The 25,294-nt window shown below is 49.0% G+C and overlaps 1 protein-coding gene across 3 annotated transcripts in view; it reads right to left on the bottom strand.

Moving 5' to 3' along the window:
* The window catches only part of CDK13 (cyclin dependent kinase 13), a 1,667,419-nt gene that overhangs the window by 857,120 nt on the left and 785,005 nt on the right, over positions 1–25,294 (bottom strand). For all 3 annotated transcript variants that reach the window (XM_069613294.1, XM_069613292.1, XM_069613293.1), the window contains exon 9: positions 2,753–2,809. In XM_069613294.1, coding sequence (XP_069469395.1) covers positions 2,753–2,809 — 57 coding nt within the window. The remainder of the gene's footprint in view (positions 1–2,752; positions 2,810–25,294) is intronic.

Here is a 25,294-nt window from a genome sequence, read left to right as displayed (position 1 = left end):
CCACTTGAATTTCCTGAGCGATGCGCCGTAAGTATGAAAGTTCAAAGTTCAAGTGAGGCCCCCTTTATGCTGTCTTTCTCACCTGTGATCTGTCCTTTATTTCAGGTGCAGAATGAAGGCGATGCGTCGAGGGGTTAACCTGCCGAGGTGAGTAGTAATGAGGGCGATCCCTCTAGATGTCCTTATCATTCCTCTGAAATGTCTCTAGTCCTTTCCCCATAGGGGCCGGGGTACGGTACCTGCCAACGGGGCGGCGCCGACCCGAAATGTGGAAGAAAAGCCGGTAAGTATTATGGCTGTTAATCAGGCTTTCCTTCTGTGTGTCCTTCTGCTCACCTTTTGTTTCTTCTTCTCTCCCCTAGGTGCAGAGATGTGGCGTCCGATGCTGACAGCCGCGATGGAGCCGGGAGATGTCTCGAGGACAGGACAGGTGAGTGAAGCGTGGCGCTGCAGCGAGCAACGCGATGCTTTTAAATTGAAGTCTTCCTTCAGGGACGCTGGCGAGAAGATTCCGGATGCAGGTAAGAAGCTTGAAATAATCCTTGGTTTTCACCTTTCTCTTCTCTTCCTCCCTTGCAGGTCTTCCAGGTTCAAGATGGGCGTGGCTGTAGTCCAGGAGCAGACACGGTGAGCGTTAAGCTGCAGGAAGCAGAACAACGCGAAGCATGAGCTGCTGTCTGGACGTGGCTTAAATAGCCTCCAAAGAAGTCCCAGGTATGTATCCTTCACCAACTAGGTATATACCCTTCCCTGGCCACGCCCGAGTGAAAAAATAGTCCCTATGAAAAAATAGTCCCTTTCAGGTCTCAGGGAGGCCTGAAGCGTGCAGCATGGTCTGCATCAGGTAAGTGCACAAAACACCTCCCTTTATGAGCCTGGCGCCTATGGCGCCAGGACTGATGTCCAACATGAGTCCAAAGAGTCCCTATAAGGGGCCGCTGGGCTTTTACCCGAGGGCATGATGCCTGCTTCCGGGGGTGCTGGGCCTGGCCTGATGCTCCGGGGGTAGGCATCATGACAGTTACTCTGGGATATAGAAAAATAATCTTAAAGGAGGATCCTAAGGGTCCACAGTAACACTGCCCATAAGGAGCTGTGTGCTGCAGTAGTAAAAACAGATACCTTTAAGAGCAATGGAGCAGACAGACTCCATAGTACAGGTAGAATAAAAGTATAGAGTTCCAAAAGTCAGAGCCCATAAAAATGAATGAGTGGAAAAAGGCTCCACTCATTCAGGATTTCAGAAAAACAACCAGAAGTCCAAGCAAAATGTGCTCGGGTTCTCACTAGGAGAGGGGATGAAGCATACTCATGATCAATCACCCTAACAGTGATAAGCTGCAAGACATTTTTTTGAAGGCGGGAGGCTTGAGATTTGAGTGTGCCCACTGGGTCAAGGAAAGGGATTCGTTTTTATTTGGTTTCATCTGGCTGTATGAGAAGTCCAATGTCCACAGACATGGTCGCTGCTTTGCCTTCTAATCAACCTTGGCAATATGTAGTCCGGCATCGCTAATGCCCTTTTTTCTTATTTTTGGTATCTTCTCATTGGTATAAGGTATAGACACAGACACTGCAATGAGGTGTTAACTGCTGCTCAATTCCCTATTTAACTGCAAACAGAAAGAGGGTGCCTTTTTTCACAATTTTGGCAGCTATCCAATCATATGGGGTCTTCCACATACAAATTCTTCCTAAACATTCATGCAGTTGTGGAACCCAGCCATATCAAATTTTTGTCAAATCAGCCCTTGTTCTCGCAGGCAGTGGTCATGACCACAAGTAGCTATATCTATATCCCACTCACTCCTGTAGAAACAAAGTAGCTGCTAGGCTGGCAATGCATTTCATTCATGGGGGCCTGCTACAAGCACCCTCTGTACAGCAGACTATGCAGTACTAAAGAATTACCTATGGAGATACCTCCAAAAGAGTTGCCCATTCAGCCATGTTAATCACATAGGCAACGGGCCGTTGAGGCATCCTAACTAGGAGAAACTCAGGGACACAATTGCTTCCCTGCTCAGCCCTTAAATTAGGAGTCAACAGGGACAAATACTGAAAATCAAATCAATCAAATGGCAAAAAAGTACAGTGCCCCTTGCCACAAGTACAGTTCAGCACATTTGACCTCACACAAACCCTTCACATGTACAACTGCCATCTTCTGCTTAGTCATTAATACGGTATGAACTATACAATAATCATTTAAAAGAAAGAAAACCAAGCCAGGCAAACAATTATTCATATGGGCTACCAAGTAAGGTTTCGAAATTGGGATTCGATGAGAAGGAGCTAAAACCAACTTCTGGACATCGGGCATCACCCAATAGGCATGAGTTAACACTGGGGAAGCAGGAGCAAGTATACAATCCAACACAAAATAACAGAAGAGGCAACCATTAACTTTTTTCCCCATTATGTATTATCAATTATGTTTAAATGTGCCCTAGTTCTTCTTTGTTAACATTCTTAAATACCACAGGTTAATTTGATGTATGCCTATTATAAAAGAAATATATCAGTTGTCCTGTGTAGCCAAACGTAGCTCCTTGTGCTGGTATCAAGCTAACCAGAATGTCCTATGCAAGAAGCAGGAGCTAAATAGCTCCCAGCAATTTCAAACCCTGAAGTGGAGATGCAAACAAATCATCATGTAAGAACCCACTCTAGAAATTTAAGAAAACAAATACAATTACCATGCATCTACCGGGAAGCTGACTACTTCAAAAGATGGGATTTTCAGTCTTACCTTTCTTCAGAACTATACAGCCTTGCAAGTCCAAAATCCGCAAGTTTAATTTGACCCCTGGTGGAAAATGAAACCAATTCATTGATTAACAATTCATGCAAGCAAGTATAATGCAAGTTCAGAAATGTGTGCAAAGTAAAAGCCACCTCTGTTGCTTTTCAGAATCATGTGCCTTTTTGTGGACATCCATAAGTGGGTCAAAACATGCATTCTGTAATCATTATGAAAATCAACTCTAGAGCCGATGTGTGTTGGGAGGGTTTTAAAGACCCTATCTGGGGGGTAGGACTTGGAAAAGCCATCATAGTGTTAGCAAGGTTATTCACAGCCAATCTCTTAAGTAGTGTTGACCAAGCAGCGGAAGGGGCACTGCTGTGGAGTACAGTTATCAGTTAGACAAGATACGAAAAACACCCACACAGGTAAGTTATCAAAACAATCATTGACTACAATACTATAATTTGCTTGTCTGTTTTGCTCATTCTTATGGGGAAACTGACTAGTCCTCAAGACTGTCAGTACCGAGAGACTTTTGGATTTTTTTTTCTTTTTAACAATTGCAGTGAAGTGGTTGGGATACTTTGTATCCTTATAACGTTTTACCTAATGGTTGGCAGGTGTAAGATTTTTACTGTTAGAATCTTCCTGTGCACTTTTCCATTTACCAGAAATGGCTACTATAGGAAGCTAGCACCCTAAAATATCTGTGCCACAAGATTGTTGCTTGTTCTTTGGCCATCTTGTTCTTTGGCTGTCTTCCTGCCTTCTCAGGGTCAGGAAATGCCATACATGGTAATCCCTTTCCCGGTGAAAGCTGCTTCTTCGCATGCAGGGTTTGGACAACTCTGGGTTATTTGAATGTTGCAGAACCCTACCATTGGTGGGATTGCACTTGCTCCCAATCAAAATATTGTATAAAAAGGAGGACTCCTGCAGCTAATTGGCAGGTCATTGCTGGACCTTTAGAGAATTGAAAACCAGGCTTAATCTAGTAGGTAAGTTAGGTACAGGATGTGTTGGTGGGCATTCAATTTGACTGATGCTTTTGCCATTACACCAAATAAAGCGTTTCCATTTGATGAGTAGCAATGACTGGTGTTAGGTTTCTGTGCTTCTCCGAGTATGTCCATGCATCTTTGAGGGAGCTGGAGGTGCCCGAACTCTATGACCCCAGGAGCCGGGCTGCTAAGTTGAGAGTTTGAGGGCATGGATGTAGTGTTCCCCCCTGGTCTTGAGACAGCATGTTGTACGGGTACGGCACTTGTGCATTATTCTGTTGAGCAGGGGAATCGATTGGGGAGGGGGGCTGGCGGAGAGGGGAGGGGGGGGGAGCACAGGTAAATTTTCCAGACCATGTTATCCAAAGACTGTTCCCCTTGGAGCGGTTGCAAGGGTACCTGGAGGTGTAACCTGGGCATTGGGCGTTCGCCAGAGTGGTAAACAAGTCGATCTCTGGGAAGCCCCATTCTGCGAAGATGTTGAGTACAATGTCTTCCTGTAGCTGCCACCCTTGCTCTACGGGTAGGGGGAAGGCTCTGCTGAGTACATCCGCCAGAAGATTAAGTTCACCTGGAACATGTGAAAGGAGGAACTTTTTGTGTTTGTGAGCCCACTTCATATGTTCTGGGACAGTTTGCACAGCCCTAGAGAGCGAGTGCCCCCTTGTTTAAGTAATGCATTGCTGTAGTACTGTACGTGAGGACTAGAACCATTTTACCCTGGAGGTGTCTCTGGAAGGCCTTCAGGACCTTGAACACTGCTAGCAGTTCCAACAGGTTGATGTGACTAGATGCTACTGCTGGGGACCACACGTTGGGTGCCGTTTGTTGAAGGTGGCGAGCACCCCCACCCGGTTACAGATGCGTCTGTGGCGAGTGGCTTCTACTGCCGGGGTGGTTAAAGTTTTCCACTGCAGAGGGTTTTCCCTTCACCACCACTGCAGAGACTGAACAAGGGCTGCTGAGACGACCACTAGATCATCCGACTGGCCGCTGGCCTGACACATTGGCTCGAGAGCCACTCTTGTATGGGGCACATGCACAGACGAGCGTGAGGAACTAAGACACAGGAAGCTATCATCCCCAACAGTCGCATGGCTTTGCGTACGATCACTTGATAGTTGGCTACTAGGGATCTGGAACAGCAGGTTTGAACCCTCTCGAGGGAAAGACAAGGCAGTCTTTGGTCTGAAGTAGAAACTGTTTGATTTGGAGGTTTAGACTGGATGCTTTTCTCGATGGAGAAACCCAAGTTGAAGAGATCTACCGTCTTCTGGGTATTTGTCTGGCATGTTCCGTACGAATCTCCCAGTTATGAGCCAGTCGTTGAGGTAAGGATAGAATGGGATGGACTGCCTGCGCAGGTGATCAGCTACTTACGCCAGTACCCTTGTGAATACCTGTGCCGCTGAAGCAATGAAGGGAAGAAACGGATAGTGGGTGTCCTCTACCATGAACCTGAGGTACTTTGTGCGCTGGCAACATTGAAATATGAAAGTATGCATCCTTCATGTCCAATGTGGCCATGTAATGCCCTCTACTGCAGCAATGGGATTACCACCTGCAGTGTTGCCATCCTGATTTGAGGTTTGACATACTTGTTCGTAGGGTGCAGGTCTAAAACAGAGTGAAAGGTGAGATCCTTTTTAGGTACAAAGAAGGACACTGAATAAATATCCTTGTTTACCTGGCAAATGGGGATGACTTCTATGGTGCCCTTTTCCAGGAGGACCTGAACTTCTTCCAGCAGAATGCGCAGGTGTTCTGGCGACAGGCGTCTGCTTTTCGGTGGGTATTATCGACGTGGCCGTTGAATTTCAATGCAGTAGCCGTGGGCAGCAGTATGTAACACCCACTGGTCTGATGTGATCACCTCCCAGGCGTGGATGAAAGACAAGCGAAATCCAACTGGGGAAGCGTGGCAGGGGACGAGAACCGGCGAATCACTGAGGTGGAGGGCGGTTAGCCTCTAGGAGTAGAGTTCCTGCCTCTACCCAGGTCTCTGCGAGGGCCACCTTGTTGAGATTGGCTGTTACTGGAAGAGACTTGGCCGGAGGACGACGGGGTACTCCCCAAGCACTATTTTCCATGGGGAGAGAGGGGAAAGACACTCCACGAAAGGATTGGCACAAGTTAGAGCCTCTGCGCTGGTGGTAGGGCTTAGCCATAATCTGGCTTAGCGACTTTAGTGTTTCATGTTCTTTTTTCGCAGTCTCCAAGGCGTCATCAACAGCCTTCCCAAAAAGGGAGTCCTCAACTGGTTTGTTGATAAGAGGCCCAGGTTTTGGGTTTGAAGCTGGCGTTCTTTAACCAGGTGTGTCTTTAGGTAAGGTACCCTGTGCTAGAGGGCATCCAGCGACCTTAGAGTCCAGCGTGTTCTTCAATAGGTTAAGGTTAACCTGTCTTCCCTCAGCCACGACCGCCAGCAGGCCCGATCGTGTGGGCTCTGACATCTTGAAGGCCATCCTGGACTATGCCCCATTGAACATTGCATTAACTTGCCAGGAGAGTGGTATTGTTTGCGATCCTAGTAGAGTAGGTTGCAGAGGCGGTGACCCATTTACCCAGAGCATAAAGCTTTTTGCAGTCCTTGTCGGGAGGTGCTTCCGCCGAGGACAGTGAAACCCCCGCCCTTTTCCGAGTGGTAATAACCAGGGAGTCAAGTGTAGCATGACCCCTTATATAGAGTGGGTCGGAAGGTGATGGGCAGAATACTTTTTCAACCCAGGGTTGACCACCCGTGTGAGAGACTGGGATAGTAAGGAAGGGTTCAGGAGCCTCTTTATGGAGTTCAGTAAGGAAATGGCTTGACTAGTCTGATGCTTCTCCTTCAGGATATCCTTAAATTCTGAATCTTGAGCTGCCTCATGTGTTGCAATCTGGAAATGATTGGCTGCTCTTTTTAAAATAGCACTGAAAAACATCTGGTCGTCAACAGGTGACAAATCCCTCTGTGGAGGTGAAGAAGTGGGATCTAGACAGATTATGTTCGGGTCAGGGATATGTGTAGGTGATAGCCAAGGGACCAGATTTCCCCTGCCTGATCTTAATCCCAGTCTGGGTCCTGATCAGCTGTATCTTGTGCAAAGGGATTAATGTCCTCATAGGTATCCTCCTGTGTTGGGTCCTCTGGGACATCCAAGATATCCTCCTCATGTCCCTGAGCGGGGATGGTGAATTTCTGCTTTTTGTAAGGAATGGGGCAGGAGGCCTCTTCGCTGGGCTGTTGGATGTAATGTACCTGTCAGAAAAATCAACAAAACCAAGCCATTTTGTCCATGTATTGTTCAAATCTCTCCCTAGTCCATAGGGAAGAGGCAGAAGAGTCTGGAGGTGAAAAAAGGGGCCCACAAGGGGGTTAATTTCCCAATAAGGCCTCAGAGAGAGGCTGGGGAGCTTAGGAATACTCCTTTCGACTCTAGGGGGTGCCCTTGTGCTCGGTGGCTGCCGAAATGATAGCCGCAGATTTTTTGCAGTTGTATCCAAGGTCTCGACGTGCCTAACGGCACCTTCTTAGTCATTGACTCCGAGGCCTTAGGTGTTTGTATCCCCTTTGTCGATGCCAGTATGTTTTTTAGGGTGAACACCCTTTCCAGAGGAATGCCCAGTCGAATGCCACAAAAGTCATTGGGTGGATGACGCCAAACCTCAAGGTTCGGAAGGCGCCGTTGAAATTTTCAGGTACCTGTTGGCGTTGGGTGCTTTTTTTTGACGAAGAGGCCTCAGGGGTTTTGTGTTTTGTATTTGTGGTGTTGGGTGCCTCTGTCTTTCGGGGCTGGGGACGGGCATCTGGGAGCCTGAAGGCTCCGCTACGTTTGATGGCTTCCAATTCAGAGCCATGGCTGCAGAGGGATTCCTCGTTGTCTGAAATGACAGCGGGGGAATGGCTTTCGGCCTGCATAGGGTAGGCCGCCCACCGTTTAGTCTGCCTATCTTTCAATGTTTTCGGTCGAAAGATCTTACAGTACTTGCATGAGCGTTCGTTGTGGAAGACACAGATTACATTGGCGATGGGTGTCCTTCCAAAGAAGCTTGCTGTTACACGACATGCAACATTTATAGGGCATCCTCTCCATAGCATAGGGTAGCGGCAGACAGACCAAGAAGAGAATAATAAGGTTACTCACTGTAGTGACCACATTACTCCGAGTCCATAGTCCCGGTTCCTCCACACTTCTAGGGACATTCCTCCGTCCTGTGAGACGGGACCGGAGCAATTTGTAAAAAGCATCACATTTTTCAAAAATGTGTCTTTCCTCTTTTTATGCGGGGTACCGCATGTGGCCATAACCGCGCCCTCCTTAGCTCCGCCCAGTGCATCGCCCATCAGCCCTTTTCTATTGCCAGGTCAGAGACCTTTAAGCAATAATAGAGGAACCTTATTAGAGGGGACGGCGGGCAGGCATATGGAGGAAACCTTATCATACTAATACATCCCGTCCCCTTTCCTCCATACTTATGGGAGATTCCCAAGCACACCTCACAGGAACTACAGGTGGATGGAAACCCCCTACTGAAAAAGGTTTTTCAGCACAGCCTGGCCAAACTGGGCATCTGATCTGGAGCTCCGGTCCAAACAGTAATGTGTACAAAAAGCCGATGGGGAGGCCCAAGTAGCCGCTTTCGTGATGGTCTCCCAGGGGACATACTTTTGAAAAGCAACAGCAACTTCCTTGCCCTGTACCAGATGTGCATGAATGGAGGCTGGAGACCCTGAACAGTGTAAGACTCCGTAATACAGGCAGCAATCCATCTGAGATAGTCGCTTTGGAGGCATGCTAACTGTGCAGATTACCAAAGGTCACCAATAGTTGAGAAGAACTCCTAAATTCGGATGTTCTGCCCAGATAGAACTTAAACAGCTCTTCTAACATCCAGGCAATGCAAAACCCTCCCAGCTTCCGAAGCCGGGTTTGGAAAGAAGACAGGCAGGAAGATGGATTTAGACGGAAATTCGAAACCACCTTTGGTAGGAAAAAAGGATGTGTCATCAGGACAACCTTATCCTTGTGGAAAACCAAGAAGGGATGCTCCACCGACAAAGCTTGGAGCTCACTCGCACGCCTTGCCGAAGTAACAGCGACCAAGAAAGACACCTTCCACGAAAGGTGCTTAAGATCTACCGTAGCCATTGGTTCGAAAGGCTTCTGGCACAAGGCCCTAAGGGCCACGTTCAGATCCCACGTCGAATGCGGTTTGCGAACAGGAGGGCAAAGACGCAATAGACCTGCAAAGTGCCTTTTAACCACTGGATTTGACAGTGAAAAAGAGCACATGTCCGTGGATAGGAGGCGGTCACAGATGAAAGATAAGTCCTGCATGACAGGACATGAATACCAGACACTGCTAGATGAGAGAAGGACAGCACCGTGTCGATCGTAGCCACCCTCGGGTCCAGCTGTTTGGCTAAGCACCAGTGACAGAACCAAAGCCATTTGCTTCTGTACTGAGACCTCATTGAGGGCTTCCTGGCTGCCTGAATAATGTGCACCCGTGTTGTCAGCAGACAGGTTGAGATGTTCTAAAGATCTGAACTCAGGCACCAAACTGAACGAATCTGGGGAGCGGTGCCACAGCTGCCGATCTCTCTGGTGAAGCAGATCAGAAACCAACGGAAGCCTGATAGGTGCACACACCGACAGATGTTGAAGATCTGAAAACCAGAACCTGGCCGGCCAACACGTAGCTATGAGCAGAAGAGAACAGTTCACTGTGTTCCTCAGCTTGCAAATCGTCCGATGAATCAGAGGCGGAAAAGCACAGGCCCTCATGTTGTGCCAGGGAATCCCGAGAGCATCTCCCAGAGGGGAGGCTCACAGCCCATTTCTGGAGGCATACAGAGGAAGTTTCTTGTTTGCTGATGTTGCGAAGAGTCTACTTCGGAGTGCCCCAACACAGGAATATCCGTAACATTCAGCTGGCCCGGGATGTGTACTGCCACCAGCCAGATGCCACGCTGAACCCCCCATTCCCAAATCTGAATGGCAAGATCCACAAGAGGAGGGGATTTGGTGCCCACCCCCCGCTTGTTGATTTAAAAAACAGACACCACATTGTCCGTACGGACACAAACCACTTTGTTGGCAATGACCGGCCTGAACGCCTTGAGCACCAGGAAGATCGCCAGAAGCTCCAGATGATTTATATGAAGGAGCTTGTCTTGGGGTGACCAGAGGTCAGAGACCTGAAGAAGATCCAATGTCGCACCCCACCCCAGAACGGAAGAGTCTGTCGTGATTGTCACCATCGGAGCAGGGTCTTGCTAACCTGCGCTCACCGACAGGTTGCTGAGAGACGACCACCACACGACGTCCACTCTCACGAAAGCCGGAATCGATATCTTGGATTCCGGATCCACAGCATGACGCCAAGAACTCTGAAGAGCCATCTGCATCCGCCTCATCTTGAGCCAAGCAAGAGGAAGAGCCAATATGCACGAGGCCTAGAAGCCTCTGGAACTACCAGGCCGACATGCTCTCCGACTACGCAAACATCTTACACGTGGCCAACAGATCCGCCATTCTGTCCCCTGTCAGGTATACTCTGCAGTCGATCGTGTTCCAACAAAAACCCAGGAAAGTCGGTCCTGAGAGACCGTCATGGAAGATTTCCGCCAGTTCACAGACAGCCCATGGTGGAACAGGAGCTGGAGGAGAGACTGAAGATTGCTCGAGACTTTCAGCAGCCAAGGACTGCACAACAGCCAATCATCCAAATACGGGTACACATGGATACCCTGAAGCCGAAGATAAGCTGCGATAACCGACATCTTCCTAAAGACACGCAGTACCGAGCTTAGGCCAAAGGGGAGCACTTGGAACTGGAAGTGCTCCTCCCCTACGGAAAACCATAGGTATCTGCGGTGTGGATTACGGCATATACGCATCCTTAAGGTCCAACACGCTGAGCCAATCGCCCTTCTGCAAAGAGGACTTTATTTGACAAGGGTTGATCATCTTGAATTTCTCTTGGGTTAGAGCGAGATTGAACTGGGATAGGTCTAGGATGGTGCGCAGGCCAGCCTGGTTGGGTTTGGGCACCGTAAACAGCTGGGCGTAGAAGCCCTCCCCTCGCTCCCCTAGGGGAACGGGTTCCACACCTCTGAGATCCAGTAATTTCTGATTTTCGGATTTGAGGGAGGGCGACCCGGACTGCTGGAACGGAGGATTGATGGGTGGGGTAGGGGGAAGCGGAAGCCCGCCCGAGCAACTGACAAGACCCACCGGTCCTCAGTGATGGTCTGACATGCCTCCCCTCCCAATGAGACGCAACGCGTCCTCCCACCGGGGTCTCGTGCAAGTGTAGAAAACCCTTATTTAGCTGGTTTCTCGGTGGCAGCACCACCTGAACCTGAGGAGGCTGAGGAGCGGGAGAAAAACTGACTCCGTTGCGGACATCGGCAGAAATTTCCGAAGGGGTGTCAACCCTGCCGGATTTTCAATCTAGAAAACCCCTGAAACCAGAGGAAGTCCAAGGCTACAACAACGATCTGTGTCCTGAAAGGTGGTTTTACCAGGACAGACAAGGACTTGGTGGTCTGAGTGCTGTCCTTAGTTTTGGTCAGCTCCACGTCTGTTGTGGAATGAAAGAGCTCCTTGCCATCAAAGGGCAGGCCCAAAACCTTATCCTGCACTTCCTTAGAGAACATGGTGGCTGTTAGGGTGAATTCTCTGTTTAGGCTGAATTTCCTAACCTAGTGAGTCCCCCAGCAGCTTTGCTGGATTTTTGGGGTTTATTTTTTTCTCCTGCCAAGAGTGAGACTCTTTTACCCTCACTCTTGGACATGATTTGAGCGTGTTCCTTTGACTCTAGATGTGTTTAATGGGCTACTGGGTCTTTTACTCCATAGGGCTTCATGTGTTTTTGTGATGTGCGTTACACAGCATCCTCAGTGCAGTAACACAGGGGTGTCAGTGACCCCCCCAGTATAGACTCCATACCCTGGGGCTGACTACTGTCTCCCAGGGCATGTAAAGTCACCATTGACTTTACTAGTCTTGAATTCTGAACAGAACCAGTACAAACCATCATATTGTGGACGTACTGGCCGGGGCAAATCGATTGCCCTGGGGTCTGTTAGTCGAGGGGGCACGTCTCCGTCCCCCCTGATCGAGTTTTGGCTGGTGGCAGTGGATACTACTTTTTATATTCAACGGCGAATATTTCTCTATGGGATTTTCCCATTGTTTGAGGCTACTATCTTTATTTAATTACGATAGCGTCAAACATACCGCCGGTTTATTTATTTTATATTAATTCTCTGGTTGGTATTTTTTGCCAAAACTCGGTTCTAAAATGGCGTTTGTGTTCTCTTCTGTGACCCCCAAGTCAAGCCCCTTGTTCCACTTTTTGGCGGGCTTTTCCACAAAAGCCCTCCAAAGTGGTGCCACTCTGTCTGGGGTACTTAAGAGGGGTGGAGGGGGATTTAGGCACCCTGGACTGAGTTGCCTAGGCAACTTAAGTCGCACTCCGTCCTGATTGGCCCAAGTGGTGAGACGGCCGGCTCACCACTTAACATGTTTGAGTGACAGCTAGGCTGAGTGAATGGGGTTTTCTGCATAAAAGCAGGGCTTTGGGGACTGGAACTTCAGAAGTCGCCACAGGACCTAAGAATCCGACGAGGGAGAAGCTGAGACGACCTACCACGACGACACCACTGGTGGAGCCCTGCTTGACCGTCTCACCACTTTTCCCAACGACAGAGGAGATCTCCCGTCGGAGAGTCTTCTTCCTTTGACTGGTGGGGATAACCAGTTTCACCGTCTTTTCGCCTTCCCGACGCATCTCGTGGCCGCCTTGCCTGTGCCAAGCACCCCGGCAACCGGAATACCACGTTTTACCACGACCGCAAAATAAAGGGTAATACCTTTAAGCGGAAAACTATGCGGCTGGTTTCTTCCCTGGCAGTGCAACAACCTTCATCTTTCCTCCAAGTCGAGATCTTCTCTTCCCCTGGACGATGCCGAGACTTGCACCCGCTGCCAGGAACAATTGCCACCGCTGGAGGATCCTTCCCACTTAAGGTACCGTGTTCCGCCTGGCTCCCCTTGCCACCGACTGTACGGGGTAGATTTAGCCCCCGGCTTTCGAACCTGGGTTTGCCTGGGACACCCTGGCTAAACTTTTCTGAGCCTCTCAACTCTTTTCGACCTCTCTGCAAGACTTTCAAAGCCTAGTGTAACTGTGATCTTGGGCGCATTTGTGCTCTACTCTCTCTAAGAGTGGGCCCAGCCTATGGATATGGCTCACAAGTGACTTTTGCCCTTCTGCCTTGCTAAAAGTGTTCCTAAATCTTAGAGTGGTGTATCGTCACATATTCTGCTTTTTCCCTCCTCCCTCTATCATGAACTTATTGGAGTGCCATCTATAGTTAAGCGCTCACCTCTGTCTGGAAATAAGTGGTGTTAACTGAGACTTGTGTGATAAGGAATAAGGGTTGTATATATAGTAACTGTGTTTAGAGTGTTTTACAATAAGAGTGCTGGAGTGTTTCAAACAGTGTTTTTTAAAATAAATAATTATATACTTTGATACCAAAGCTCTGGTCAGTGTTTGCTTTTATTATTGTGTCCGAGTGCCTATTGTGTATACTTTGCATACTGCCTAACTCTTCTTGAGGGAAGTCTGACTGCTCAGCCACAGCTACCAGGTAAATCTGGGTGGTACAGACTGCTACCAAGTGGGTTTACTGCCAACACCTGTAGTCCTAAATCTTTTGCAGTGTTCCCAAAGGGAACTGCACAGGTTTCTGCCTAACAGTGGCATGCAGCCAACCCTGACGAGAGGTATCCACACCAAGCAAAAGGGCCCAGGCTGAGGTGTCGACATGATGCCCCGCTGCCTCCAGCAAATCCTGCGCCAGGACCCTGGCATCTGACAACCCCGCTTTGAAATCTTCTAGCTTTTCAGCAGGAATAAACTCTGCAAACTGACAGACCTTTCCACATTTTCATACTCGCCCCCGCTAACACCAGTTCTGCATTGGCATGACGCAGCTTCAGGGCTGAATTAGCGAAAACCTTGCTCCCTAGGAGTCAAGAAGCTTTTCCTCTTTGGCCAGAACCTGTGTAGCCGTCGTAGAAGAGGATGCAGCAGGCCTGGACTGTAAAGTGGCCGCAGCCACTACCGTGGAGGAGGGGGGGGGGGTCAGACACGACGCTAAAGCCACCTCTTCCGAAGAATGGAGCTTTTAGCGTGCGTCAATTTTATTGTTGACACAGTCCAGAGTGCGGTTTCTCCAAGACTTTACGTATCTCAGCCAAAACGTCCTTCTGCAAGAACAAGCCGGTACGCTCCGAAAGAGACAAGGTGAACGCCCCCGAAAGCACGCCCTCCTGCGGAGCGGGTGCCTTGGATACTGGAACATCCAACAGACATGTCCAGCACCTGGTCATGAAAGGCTCTGACAAAGCGGGGCTGGTCTTCGCTGACCTGATCGCTCTGTGCGTCGTCCGACATGTCCGGATCAGGCTGAGTCGCATCAGGCACCACAATAGACTTGTCCGCTGGGGACAACGGAGGCTGGGGTGGAAGAGTCTAGAGAGGACCAGCCGGTAAAGGCGGTGCCGGCGGAACCACAGGAACAAAAAAGTATCGAGAAATGCGAGATTACAGCAGAGACAATTATACATCACCCATAGGACGTATATGACGCCCCAACGAATAGCCAAGTTCAGAGACGCAGGGCGACAATCTTGCCCCAAATGCGATGAGGAAAATGTAGGAATGGTACACATGTTTTGGTCATGCCCAATAATAGGACGGTTCTGGGGAGAAATAGCGCGCAGAATGGAGGATAAAGGGATTAACATGGAAGTGGACACGGTATGGGCATGTCTGTTGGGGGGGGGGGGGGGGGTTCCCTAGACCACATAAGCTAAAGCATGCGAGTAAACTGAAGGACCTGGCATATGCACTAGCTAAGAGGAAAATTGCAATGGGATGGAAAGCATGTCATAGCCCGAGGATAGAAGCGTGGTGGAGGGACCTAAAGAAATGGGAAGAGGCGGAAACCATGGTATGGCAAGAGGCAAGTAGCCCTAAGGGAGGGGAGGAAGCAGGACATTTATTGGCTTAGAAACAATTAATTGCTGAATTGTTTGGGCACACGCACAGCGGAGCAAGTGACCAGGATCCAACAGAAACCCGCGATGAGGAGTCCCTATTGCGGCACGCAGAAACAGAACAAGGAGAGTAGGCTGGAGTGGGGGGGGGGGGTGGGCAGTAGGGATACAGTGGTCATGAACAATTGATATGTATCCATACCATTATGTGCACTGTAAGTTTGGTTTGTGTTGGTTGTTAAAATAAAATTAATTTAAAAAAAAAAGCCTTTGAAACTTCCTGAAAAAGAAGTCCTCCGCCAACGATTTAGGCGCAACTGGAGGCGGCCTCTCATGAGCGGAGTAATTCCAGGGATGCAAGGGAGACAGTTTCCAAGAGGGCCCTTCCGCACTAGTGTCCACATAAATCAATGGTGCCGATGCTGAAGGGAGTGAGACATTGTGCGGTAGGGGCATCCAAGCGTTCCAGTCATAAACTGGACGAAAAGGAGGTGCACAAGAAAACCGAAAAACCACTCCCCACACATAGGGCCGATGGCGTAGTTGTAAGGGAGGTATCCAAAATGGCCACCGTGGTCTTGACGGGAACGGCCGCCATTTTGTCAGCACCTGAGGAGAACTGCGACACGTGTGGAAGTGAGGCAGGGGTCTTCATCTTAGCCTTAACACAAGGAACCTCGGCCGAGCCAGTACTGCGTGGCCTAGGATGTTTCTCTGTGACATGCTATCAGCCAAACTAGCCTTCGAAGGAAGGACCTCGGTACTGCCGGTAACGGATTACGGTTCAAGACCTCACTCCGTACCCCCTCAACAGATCTGGAGTCACTGCTAGAGCGGGAACGATGAGGAACACACTTCACCGACAAGACCTTAACAGGCCTCTCAGAACTGTTGGTCACCTTAGCCTCTAAACAAGGGACCTCGGAGCAGAGTCCGGTAAAAGCCTCTTCATGACGGGCCTCGAACTTCCGTTCCGTATCTACAGCCTCAACTGAAGCCTCAGGGCGTGGGTACCCTGTTTTTACGGGAAGCTCCAGTCAAGGAGACCTTGAAGCAAGCTACGGTACCCAATGCCTCAGTAGGTGCTACAAATAGGCCCCACAAGGAAAAAAATCTTCCAAAGATGCAAGTGCGTCAGAGCGGAGAAAAGGACTGATGGGTGATGCACTGGGCGGAGCTAAGGAGGGCAGGGTTACGGCTGCATGTGGTACCCCGCGTAAAAAGAGGAAGGAACATTTTTTTGAAAAATGTGATGCTTTTTACAAAGTACTCCGGTCCCATCTCACAGGACGGAGGAATGTCCCCATAAGTATGGAGGAAAGGGGACGGGACGTAGGAGTAAGAGGGTTAAGGAACAATTTACTTACCTGTAACTGTTCTCCAGCAGGGGTCTGCCATGGATTCACATGCTCATGAATATTCCCCGCCAGGCGGGGAATCCTCAGTAACAGAAAAAACTGTTTCAATTTATTTTCCAAACTTTCTCTCATTAACCAATCACTGAGCTCTGAGTCATACTGCACCCAGCTAATGACTGCCCTCTACCTAAGCCCCTACTCTGGCAGTCATCTTCAGATTTGGTAGCACGTAAAGTGGCAGTAGGACCAAGAGAAGGGGCAGTCAGGAGGGTTTGCATGTGAATCGATGCCAGACCCATGGTGAACAGTTACAGGTAAGTAACTTGTTCCTTCTACAGCATGGGGTCTGGCACAGATTCACATGCTCATGAATAAATAAAACATAGCAGCACACACATGCACAACCACGTGAGGTGGCAAGGCTCAACAGAAGCATCTCTTATCTACTCACCAGGCTCACCTTCAAGCGAACAGGTTGCGCAGCAGTGCTTGTCTGACTCTGGACTCCGTCAACATAGTAGAATCTCGTGAAGGTGTGCGTTGACCTCAACGCAACAGCCCTGCAGATGTCCAGCAGGGGCACACCAGACAGGAACGCCATAGTAGCAGCGATCGCTCTGGTAGAATGGGCTCTGAGACAGCCAGGCAATGGTCGGTTTGCCAACCAGTTACTGAGCGTTCGGGAGAATTCTCAGAAATGTGAAAATTCCTCTCTACCCTAGAGACCCCCAGGACTTTTGTCAGACTCTAGGACTTGTTAAATTCTTACCTGGAGAGAGAGACCTTTTTCTGATTATCTCATGTATTTGTCTGTGATCAAACACTTTCTTTTTGGTTTTGGAGTCTAAACTCCATAGGCATCTTTGCATTGACACACAAAGCACCGTCAGTGCAGTGGCACAGGGAAGTATTACATTTCCAAAAGGTTTAAATACCTTCTCTTGGATAAACTATTGTTTCCAAGAGCAGCAAAGTGAAATTGACTTAATTTACAATTCTAACTTTCAAGACTCAGCACCCACTATCTTACCATAGGGTGCTGGAGGGGTTACTTAGTATCCCCTTTGTCTAGTTTCTCATGTAAAATGTTTGTTACCCTTTCTACAATTAATGGCTGGTGGCAGTGGTTTACTTTTTACTACCATTGTGTGTTTTTCCTGTGGGCTGCGTTCGCAGCTGCACTAAAGCACCCATGGGTGCCCATTTTGTCAAAATGGCCAAGTCTTTTTTGCAATTTCTTGCTGGAAAGGTCCTTCTTGAGATTTACTCTGCGTGCCAGACCAGGTTTGGTCCTTTTGTTCATTTTGACTTTGGCAGGATTCATGAGTGAAGCCTGCCTCTGGCTCCAGTATGTCTGGCAATGGGCAGTGAGGGAGGTGCCTGAAACTGCCTGTGCTTAATCCCATTTGTTACAGGAATGCACCCAAAAGGTGATTGGCCGGCTGGCTGGCCTTCAAGGACAGCCACCCTGCTGTGTGATTGACAGCTAGGCTGGCATGAATGGGAGAAACCTGCATAAAAAGCTAGGCTTTTTGGCTTCGAAGGCAGAGTCGACCGCTGGATGAAGGAATCCGAAGACGGAACTTGGAAGAGACGCCTGCTGCAACTCCTGGACTGTTGGTTTGCCTGGTGAAGCCCTGCAGCTGCACTGAAGCTCTGAATTCGCCTCGACTAGTGAAGCCCTGCAAGGACGACTTCACCCCTTGAGTTGGTGAGACCAATCAACTCCAAAGTGAACTTGTTTGGACATCCTCTCGGAAATAGCTGTACTTTCGCTGCAGGAACCGAAGTGCCAGGGAGAGGAACACCAAACGAAGTGCATCACTTCTATTTCAGACCCGAGCTTGTGGAATATTCTCCAGATTCCAAGCAAGCAGGACTGGCCAAGCCTGAGCCACATCAACAGAGTGCTGGACCCCAGATGCGAGGAAAATCCAGAGTGGTATCCGAGAGTCCGCAGTTGTGCTATTTGCTGAGACACGAGGAGCTGAAACCGTGAAGTGCCGCTGAATAGAAGTTTGTCATTTTCTGCCGTTGACCGTCCCATTGTAGGAGTCCCCAGATGTCGTCCCTCTTGTCCCCACGACTGAGGCACAGGCACAACAGGATCTACAGAGCTGCACAGGAACAGAAGTCACCTGGAACCATATCTTCTAACCAAAGGTACTGTAAAGTTTGAGAGGACTTACCTCTTATTGTAGCCTTACTTGATCTCAGTTGAGACTGGTCTTGGTTGCTTCTGTAGAGCTGATTGCATCTTATACCTCTCACAAGCCTCGCAGCGTATGACCCTACTTTGATTATACTTTACAAAGATTTCTAAAACATTGTGCAATACCTTTACTTACCTGCAAGACGTGCTTCAGCTCACCTAGACTTTTGCCCAATTGACATTGGCTGGCCTGGCTCCCTGAATGATGACTCTTCTCTGCTTGTGTCTTACCTTCCCTCCAGGGAAGGTAAAATTTACTTTGCATTGGGGGTTCAAACGTACTAACCTGCTTCTGAATATTTGTGTGATCTCTTGTTTTATTCTGAAACCTCTTTACTTAAACACTCATCTCAGTATTGCTCTAAATGTACCGGTGATCTATCAATGTCCACAGTGTGATAGCTATTTAAGTCACCTGGGGGTGTAGCAAGTTTGTGTACCATCCCAAATGAGTACTTGCTGGTTTAGAGAAAATAAGTGTATTTTGGATTGTATTTGTGTGTTCCTATTATATTGTCCCTTCTGAAGGCGGCTTGTGCAAAATGACTTAAATGGTTTAATCAAGAAACCTTGACTAAATGTTTATTTGGATACTTGACACTGAATCTCTGTAACTCCCCTACTGCTAACATTGACCCGCTTGAGATAGGCCTGACTGCTCAGCCACACTACCAACCTGTGTAGTACAGACCTATATCAAAGGTTGGGTTCCTATTGCCAGTAGGGCAAGGCTGTTGTAGTGCACCAAAATGGTACTGCTCCAAATCTTGCCCAACAGAGTGATACAGCTGGAGAGCCATCTGGAAATGGAACCCTTATACAGGGCCATCCCATGGTTCACAGGACCAAAGTTCACAAAAAGCGGAGAAGTTTTCTGGAAACTGTGTGGGCCACATAAAACGTCAACGCTCTAGCTACACCAGCGAGTGCAAAGTCCTTTCAGCCAGCGACAAAGGCGTCAGAAGAAACCGATAGCACCAAGGGCTCGTTTAGATGAGTCAGAAGGCACCCTGAGCATGAAGGAGGGGTACGTCCATAGCACCACCCTTGTCTCGTGGAAAGTCAAGTAAGGAGATTTACAGGATAGGGCCTGGATCTCATCCACTTTCCGTGCAGAGGTGATGAACAAGAGAAAAGCAGTCTTCCGCAACAAACTTGAGCGGGACAATGCATAGGCTTGAATGGGGCTCCCATGAGCCTAATAAGTACCACATTGAGCTCCCATGCCGGGGCCGGAGCCTTCACCGGTGGGAACGAGTGGAATAGTTCCTTGACTAACCGGTGCGACCACAAAGAAGGTTGCCCTGGGGACCTGGTGTAGTGGGATATAGCCGCCAGATGAACCTTGATGGAGGCGTGGGTCAGTCCCGACTTGGCCAACAACAGCAAATATGGAAGTACCTGAGGGGCCGTGATCCTCAGCGGGTCAATCTTCTCTGAACTGCATCAAATAGTGAATCTCTACCATTTGAGTCTGTAGCATTTCAAAGTAGATGACACCCTGGCCTTGGCGAGTACCTCCTTTGAGTCCGCCGGAAGATCGTAACCCCAAACTCTAGCTCTGCAGGAGCCAGGCCTTCAGGTTCAACAATCCTGGGTGTTAGGCAGAAACCTGTGCAGTTCCCTTTGGGAACACTGCAAAAGATTTAGGACTACAGGTGTTAGCAGTAAACCCACTTGGTAGCAGTCTGTACCACCCAGATTTACCTGGTAGCTGTGGCTGAGCAATCAGACTTCCCTCAAGAAGAGTTAGGCAGTATGCAAAGTATACACAATAGGCACTTAGACACAATAATACAAGCAAACACTGACCAGAGCTTTGGTATCAAAGTATATAATTATTTATTTAAAAACACACTGTTCTAAACACTCCAGCACTCTTATTGTAAAACACTCTAAACACAGTTACTATTATAATATAGTCAACCCTTATTCCTTATCAGATAAGTCTTAGTTAACAACTTATTTCCATACAGAGGTGAGCGCTTAACTATAGATGGCACTCCAATAAGTGTATGAAGAAGGGAGGGAAAACGACAGAATATGGAAAGGTACACCACTCTAAGATTTAGGAACACTATTAGCAAGGCAGAAGAGCAAAAGTCACTTGTGAGCCAAAGTCCATAGGCTGGGCCCACTCTTAGAGAGTAGAGCACAAATGCGCCCAAGATAACAGTTACACTAGGCTTTGAAAGTCTTGCAGAGAGTTCAAAAAGAATTGAGAGGCTCACCCAGGTTCGAAAGCCGGGGGCTAAATCTACCCCGTACAGTCGGTGGCAAGGGAAGCCAGGCGGGACACGGTACCTTAAGTGGGAAGGATCCTCCAGCGGTGGCAATTGTTCCTGGCAGCGGGTGCAAGTCTCGTCGTCCAGGGGAAGAGAAGATCTCGACTTGGAGGAAAGACGAAGGTCGTTGCACTGCCAGGGAAGAAACCAGCCGCTGAGTTTTCCGGTTAAAGGTATTACCCTTTATTTCGCGGTCATGGTAAAACGTGGTATTCCGGTTGCCGGGGTGCTTAGCACAGGCAAGGCGGCCACGAGATGCGTCGGGAAGGCGAAAAAAGACGGTGAAACTGGTTATCCCCACCAGTCAAAGGAAGAAGACTCTCCGGCGGGAGATCTCCTCTGTCGTTGGGAAAAGTGGTGAGACGGTCCAGCAGGGCTCCACCGGTGGTGTCGTCGTGGCAGGTCGGCTCAGCTTCTCCCTCGTCGGATTCTTAGGTCATGTGGCGACTTCTGAAGTTCCAGTCCCCAAAGCCCTGCTTTTATGCAGAAAACCCCATTCACTCAGCCTAGCTGTCACTCAAACATGCTAAGTGGTGAGCCGGCCGGCTCACCACTTGGGCCAATCAGGATGGAGTGCGACTTCAGTTGCCTAGGCAACTCAGTCCAGGGTGCCTAAATCCCCCTCCACCCCTCCTAAGTACCCCAGACAGAGTGGCACCACTTTGGAGGGCTTCTGTGGAGAAGCCCGCCAAAAAGTGGAACAAAGGGCTCGGCTTGGGTTGGAGTCACAGAAGAGAACACAAACGCCATTTTAGAACAGAGTTTTGGCAAAAAATACCAACCGGAGAATTAATATTAAATAAACCGGCGGTATGTTCGAGGCTATCGTAATTAAATAAAGATAGTAGCCTCGAACAATGGGAAAATCCCATAGGGAAATATTTGCGGTTGAATATAAAAAGTAGTATCCACTGCCACCAGCCAAAACTCGATCAGGGGGGACGGAGACGTGCCCCCCTCGACTAACAGACCCCGGGGCAATCGAATTGCCCCAGCCAGTACATCCACAATATGATGGTTTGTACTGGTTCTGTTCAGAATTCAAGACTAGTAAAGTCAATGGTCAGTATTGCTGCCTGACATGCAATCTAAGTAAAAGATATTGATATTATAATACCAACAAGGTCAGACATAGTCTGATATGTTAAAATAATGGAGCTGCGAAGGGGACAACCTGTGGGTAGGAGCCGCTGGACCTCGTTGCGACGGGGCAGGATCCTATCTTACACTCAAATCCAGGCATCCACATGCAGAATTAGTTCAACTGTCACATAGTGGATGCATCTGCAGAGGGGTATTAGTTGTCCCTGGTGCAGTAAGAAGAGTAAACTCAAGGGGTGAGAATCTGAAATGTAAGAGTAGAAAAAAACGCCGTTTGTAGCATTCTGTTGATGTGTTGCAACCAAAGTCAAAGTTAGGGGTGCATCACAGTGTATTTAGGTTCAAAAATACAAGTCATTCGGGTTTGCTGAGTACTGCAAGCTGGTGCAGGTAGTCGGTACTTCTTAGTTACCACAGTAAACAGCTGCAGGGAGTGAGCAGAGGGGTGCCAGGATTAGCACAAAGCAGATTAGAGGAGTGGGAGGACTGCCTCTAGGAAGAGGGCTAGTGGAGAGAGCCACTAGCACGTACGGGTACTCACCTGTGGAGGAATAGAGCCTCAGTGATTCCGAGACGTCCCGTTGCTTTCCGATGCGGCCGGAACTCTCCTAAAGCCGCGAGGGAGCTGTACCAACGAATGGTATGGTACGCATGTGCTGGGGACTAGTATAGAGTAGTCCTGCGCATGCGTAAAGCACGAGTTGGCTGAAGCGTTGTTATGGCAACGCTATTGCAGTCACGGCCGCTGTGAACGGGGCCGTGAAGGAGCAAATTCGTGCAGTGGGACTACTGGTGTGCCCCACACTGTCACAATTCGGAACTAATACATGAGGGGAAACCAGGAAATGATTATGGGGCTATATCATGGAAGGGGCGCCAGAGTTCTATGAGGCATTACCTGGGTAGCCATGGACATGTCATCGCACCAATGGGTGGAAAATGACGACCAAACTGGTGGTGTTGTGATGTTAAATGATCTCGGCGGGCCGCAGGGCAAATGATCGAATGTCATGCCGGGAGTATTGGAGGCAGGCGGCAAACGTGCGTAGCCTCGAGCAATTGAGTGGGAGAGGCTCATAATGTATGGCACAATTCCTATCTTAGTCGGTGGACCTATATGCACAAGGGTATCAGTAAAAAAAATGCGCGTGCGAGCCCCAGGAAATCCTAGGGCTCACATGTAGGTGGTGGTGAGGTCTGTAGAATGGAGAGCGGCAACTACCTTCACTGTGCTGCCGATAAATTGGTCAATAAGGAATGGTATGGTGTAGGTGCATGAATACACTATTCAGTACTGAGGTATAGCAATGCTGGCGCTAAGTGTGCTCCGCAGGGCAGATGCCCTCAAGGAAGGCTACGATAATCTTTATTCCCAAGTGACCTTGGCCTCATTCAGGCCGTGGGTTAATGTCTGGTGCTTAAAAATCCACCACGCTCCCTTATGTTTGAGTGCATTTCTGATGTTGGTGTTGCTCTCCAACTTGTCGATCACCCACCAAGAGAAAACATCTGGACTGTGGCAGAATTCAAGAAAGTGGGAGACCAATGGGGCATTAGGTGTTTTACAGCGGATACGTGAGCGGTGTTCACTTATCCTTTTGTTGACCGGTCTTTGGGTCTGTCCCACGTACCTTAAGCCCCAGGGACACTCAATTAATTAGATTGCATTATTGGTCTTGCAATTCGAAAAGTGTCGGAGTGTCCAATCTTTATTTCCAATCTTAAATGTTTTGACCTTCTTGGTTAATCTGCATGCTACACACTGACCCCATGTGTAGTGGGCCGTGAGGTCCCTTAGGTTCCAAAGTATTGTCCTAGTGGTTTTCTTTAAACGGGCATGGGTTAAATGTTCCTTTAAATTTCTGGCGCGTTTGGCCAAAATTTCTTGATAATCTGCTGGACTTTGGTGGTGTTCTGTCCAAAGGTAGTAACACAAGTTATTCTGTCTTTGTCAGTGCTCCTGTTTTTAGGAGTGAGGAGGGCTTTGCGAGGGGTGTATAATGCTCTTTTGTTTGTATTCCTTACCAGTTTCTTTGGGTATCCCCTTGCCCTCAGTCTTTGTTCTAATGCCGCTGCATGTTCATTGAATTGTCCAATTTCCGTACAGTTATGTCGTACCCTTAGAAATTGTCCATATGGCAAATTGTTCCGTAGGTTGCTGTGGTGATTACTACTGTAATGTCGTAGTGTGTTGCGATCTGTTTCCTTTCTGAATAAGTTACATGAGAGTTTGTCTTCATTAACTTCTATCTTGAGGTCTAGGAAGTTAATGCTTTCCAGACTACAATTCATAGTGAATTGGATTTCCCTAGTTTCCTGGTTCAGCCATCCATGAAAATCAAGTGTCCCAGCCAGGAGGCAAACTGGAGGCACTTCTTGTTGTGCCGGTGGCAAACAGATCCCCCTAGGGGGAAACTCCATCTGCGGAACATCTCCTGAGTAACGAGGTCGTTTAGCTGCCACTCGTAGTTGTCTGCTCCCAACCTACCGAGCCTGTCCATCTCCAGGTTGGATTCCACCGAAAAATGGACTGCCGTGAGGTAGATGTTTTCCAGGGCCCACTCCCACATGCCGATTGCCAGTCTGTACAATGGAGGGGGGATCTGGTGGCTCCCTGCTGGTTGACATACTACATGCTGGTCAAGATATCGTCTGGAGGAGGACAACTTTACCCCTGATAAGTGGGAGGAATGCCGTGAGTGCTAGCTAGATGGTGTTCAGCTCCAACCAATTTATGTGATACTCCTGCTCGTGTCGGGTCCAAGTGCCGTGGACCGAGAGATCGTCCAGGGTGGTTCCCCATCCCTCTAGAGAGGAGTCCATGGTGATTGTGACCTGCGGGGTGGGAGGCCGGAAGGCTTTGCCCGTCCGCAGGTGGCAGTGCCTGGACCACCATGTGAGGTCCGGGTGGAGAGAGGGAGGAACGTTGACCATCTCAGATTGAGAGCCCCGCTCCTGGTTCCATGATGCTGTGAAGTGCAGCTGCATTCTTCTCACCCTGAGTCTCGTGTGGTGGGACAGCTAATAGGACCGCTGCCAAGAGACCCAGGACGTGCTGGTACCACCAGGCCGAGGTCACTTCTCTGCTGAGGAAGTGGGTAGTGGCCCTTTTGATGGCTGTGAGCTTGTCCTCCTAAGAAAACACCCTCTCGGAGCACGTGTCCCAGACGACACCCTAGAATGTCAGTCTGCGTGGGTTGCAGCTGTGACTTCTTGAGATTGAGCGAAAAGCCCAGATTGTGCAGTGTGTTCATAAGAGCCTGGGAAGCGTGGTGGACTGCTTCCGGCGATGTAGCCCTGACAAGCCAGTCATCGAGGTATGTGGAGGCCCTGCGCCCTGAGGAGGGCAGCCACAGAATTCTTGAGTCTGGGAAAGACACTGGGAGCCGAGTTGAGGCCAAAAGGAAGGACCTTGTATTGGAAATGGTAGCCGATGATCCTGAACCGTAGGAAAGAACAATGGGGTTGCCATATCGGGACGTGTAGGTACTCGTCCTTCAGATCCAGGGAGCACATCCATTTTCC

Source organism: Ambystoma mexicanum, chromosome 5p, assembly GCF_040938575.1.
Source record: "Ambystoma mexicanum isolate Mex_15411 chromosome 5p, UKY_AmexF1_1, whole genome shotgun sequence".
In the NCBI taxonomy this organism is placed as follows: Eukaryota; Metazoa; Chordata; class Amphibia; order Caudata; family Ambystomatidae; genus Ambystoma; species Ambystoma mexicanum.
The sequence above is the reverse complement of the archived record's forward strand: the minus strand, read 5'-3'. Positions and strand labels throughout refer to the sequence as shown.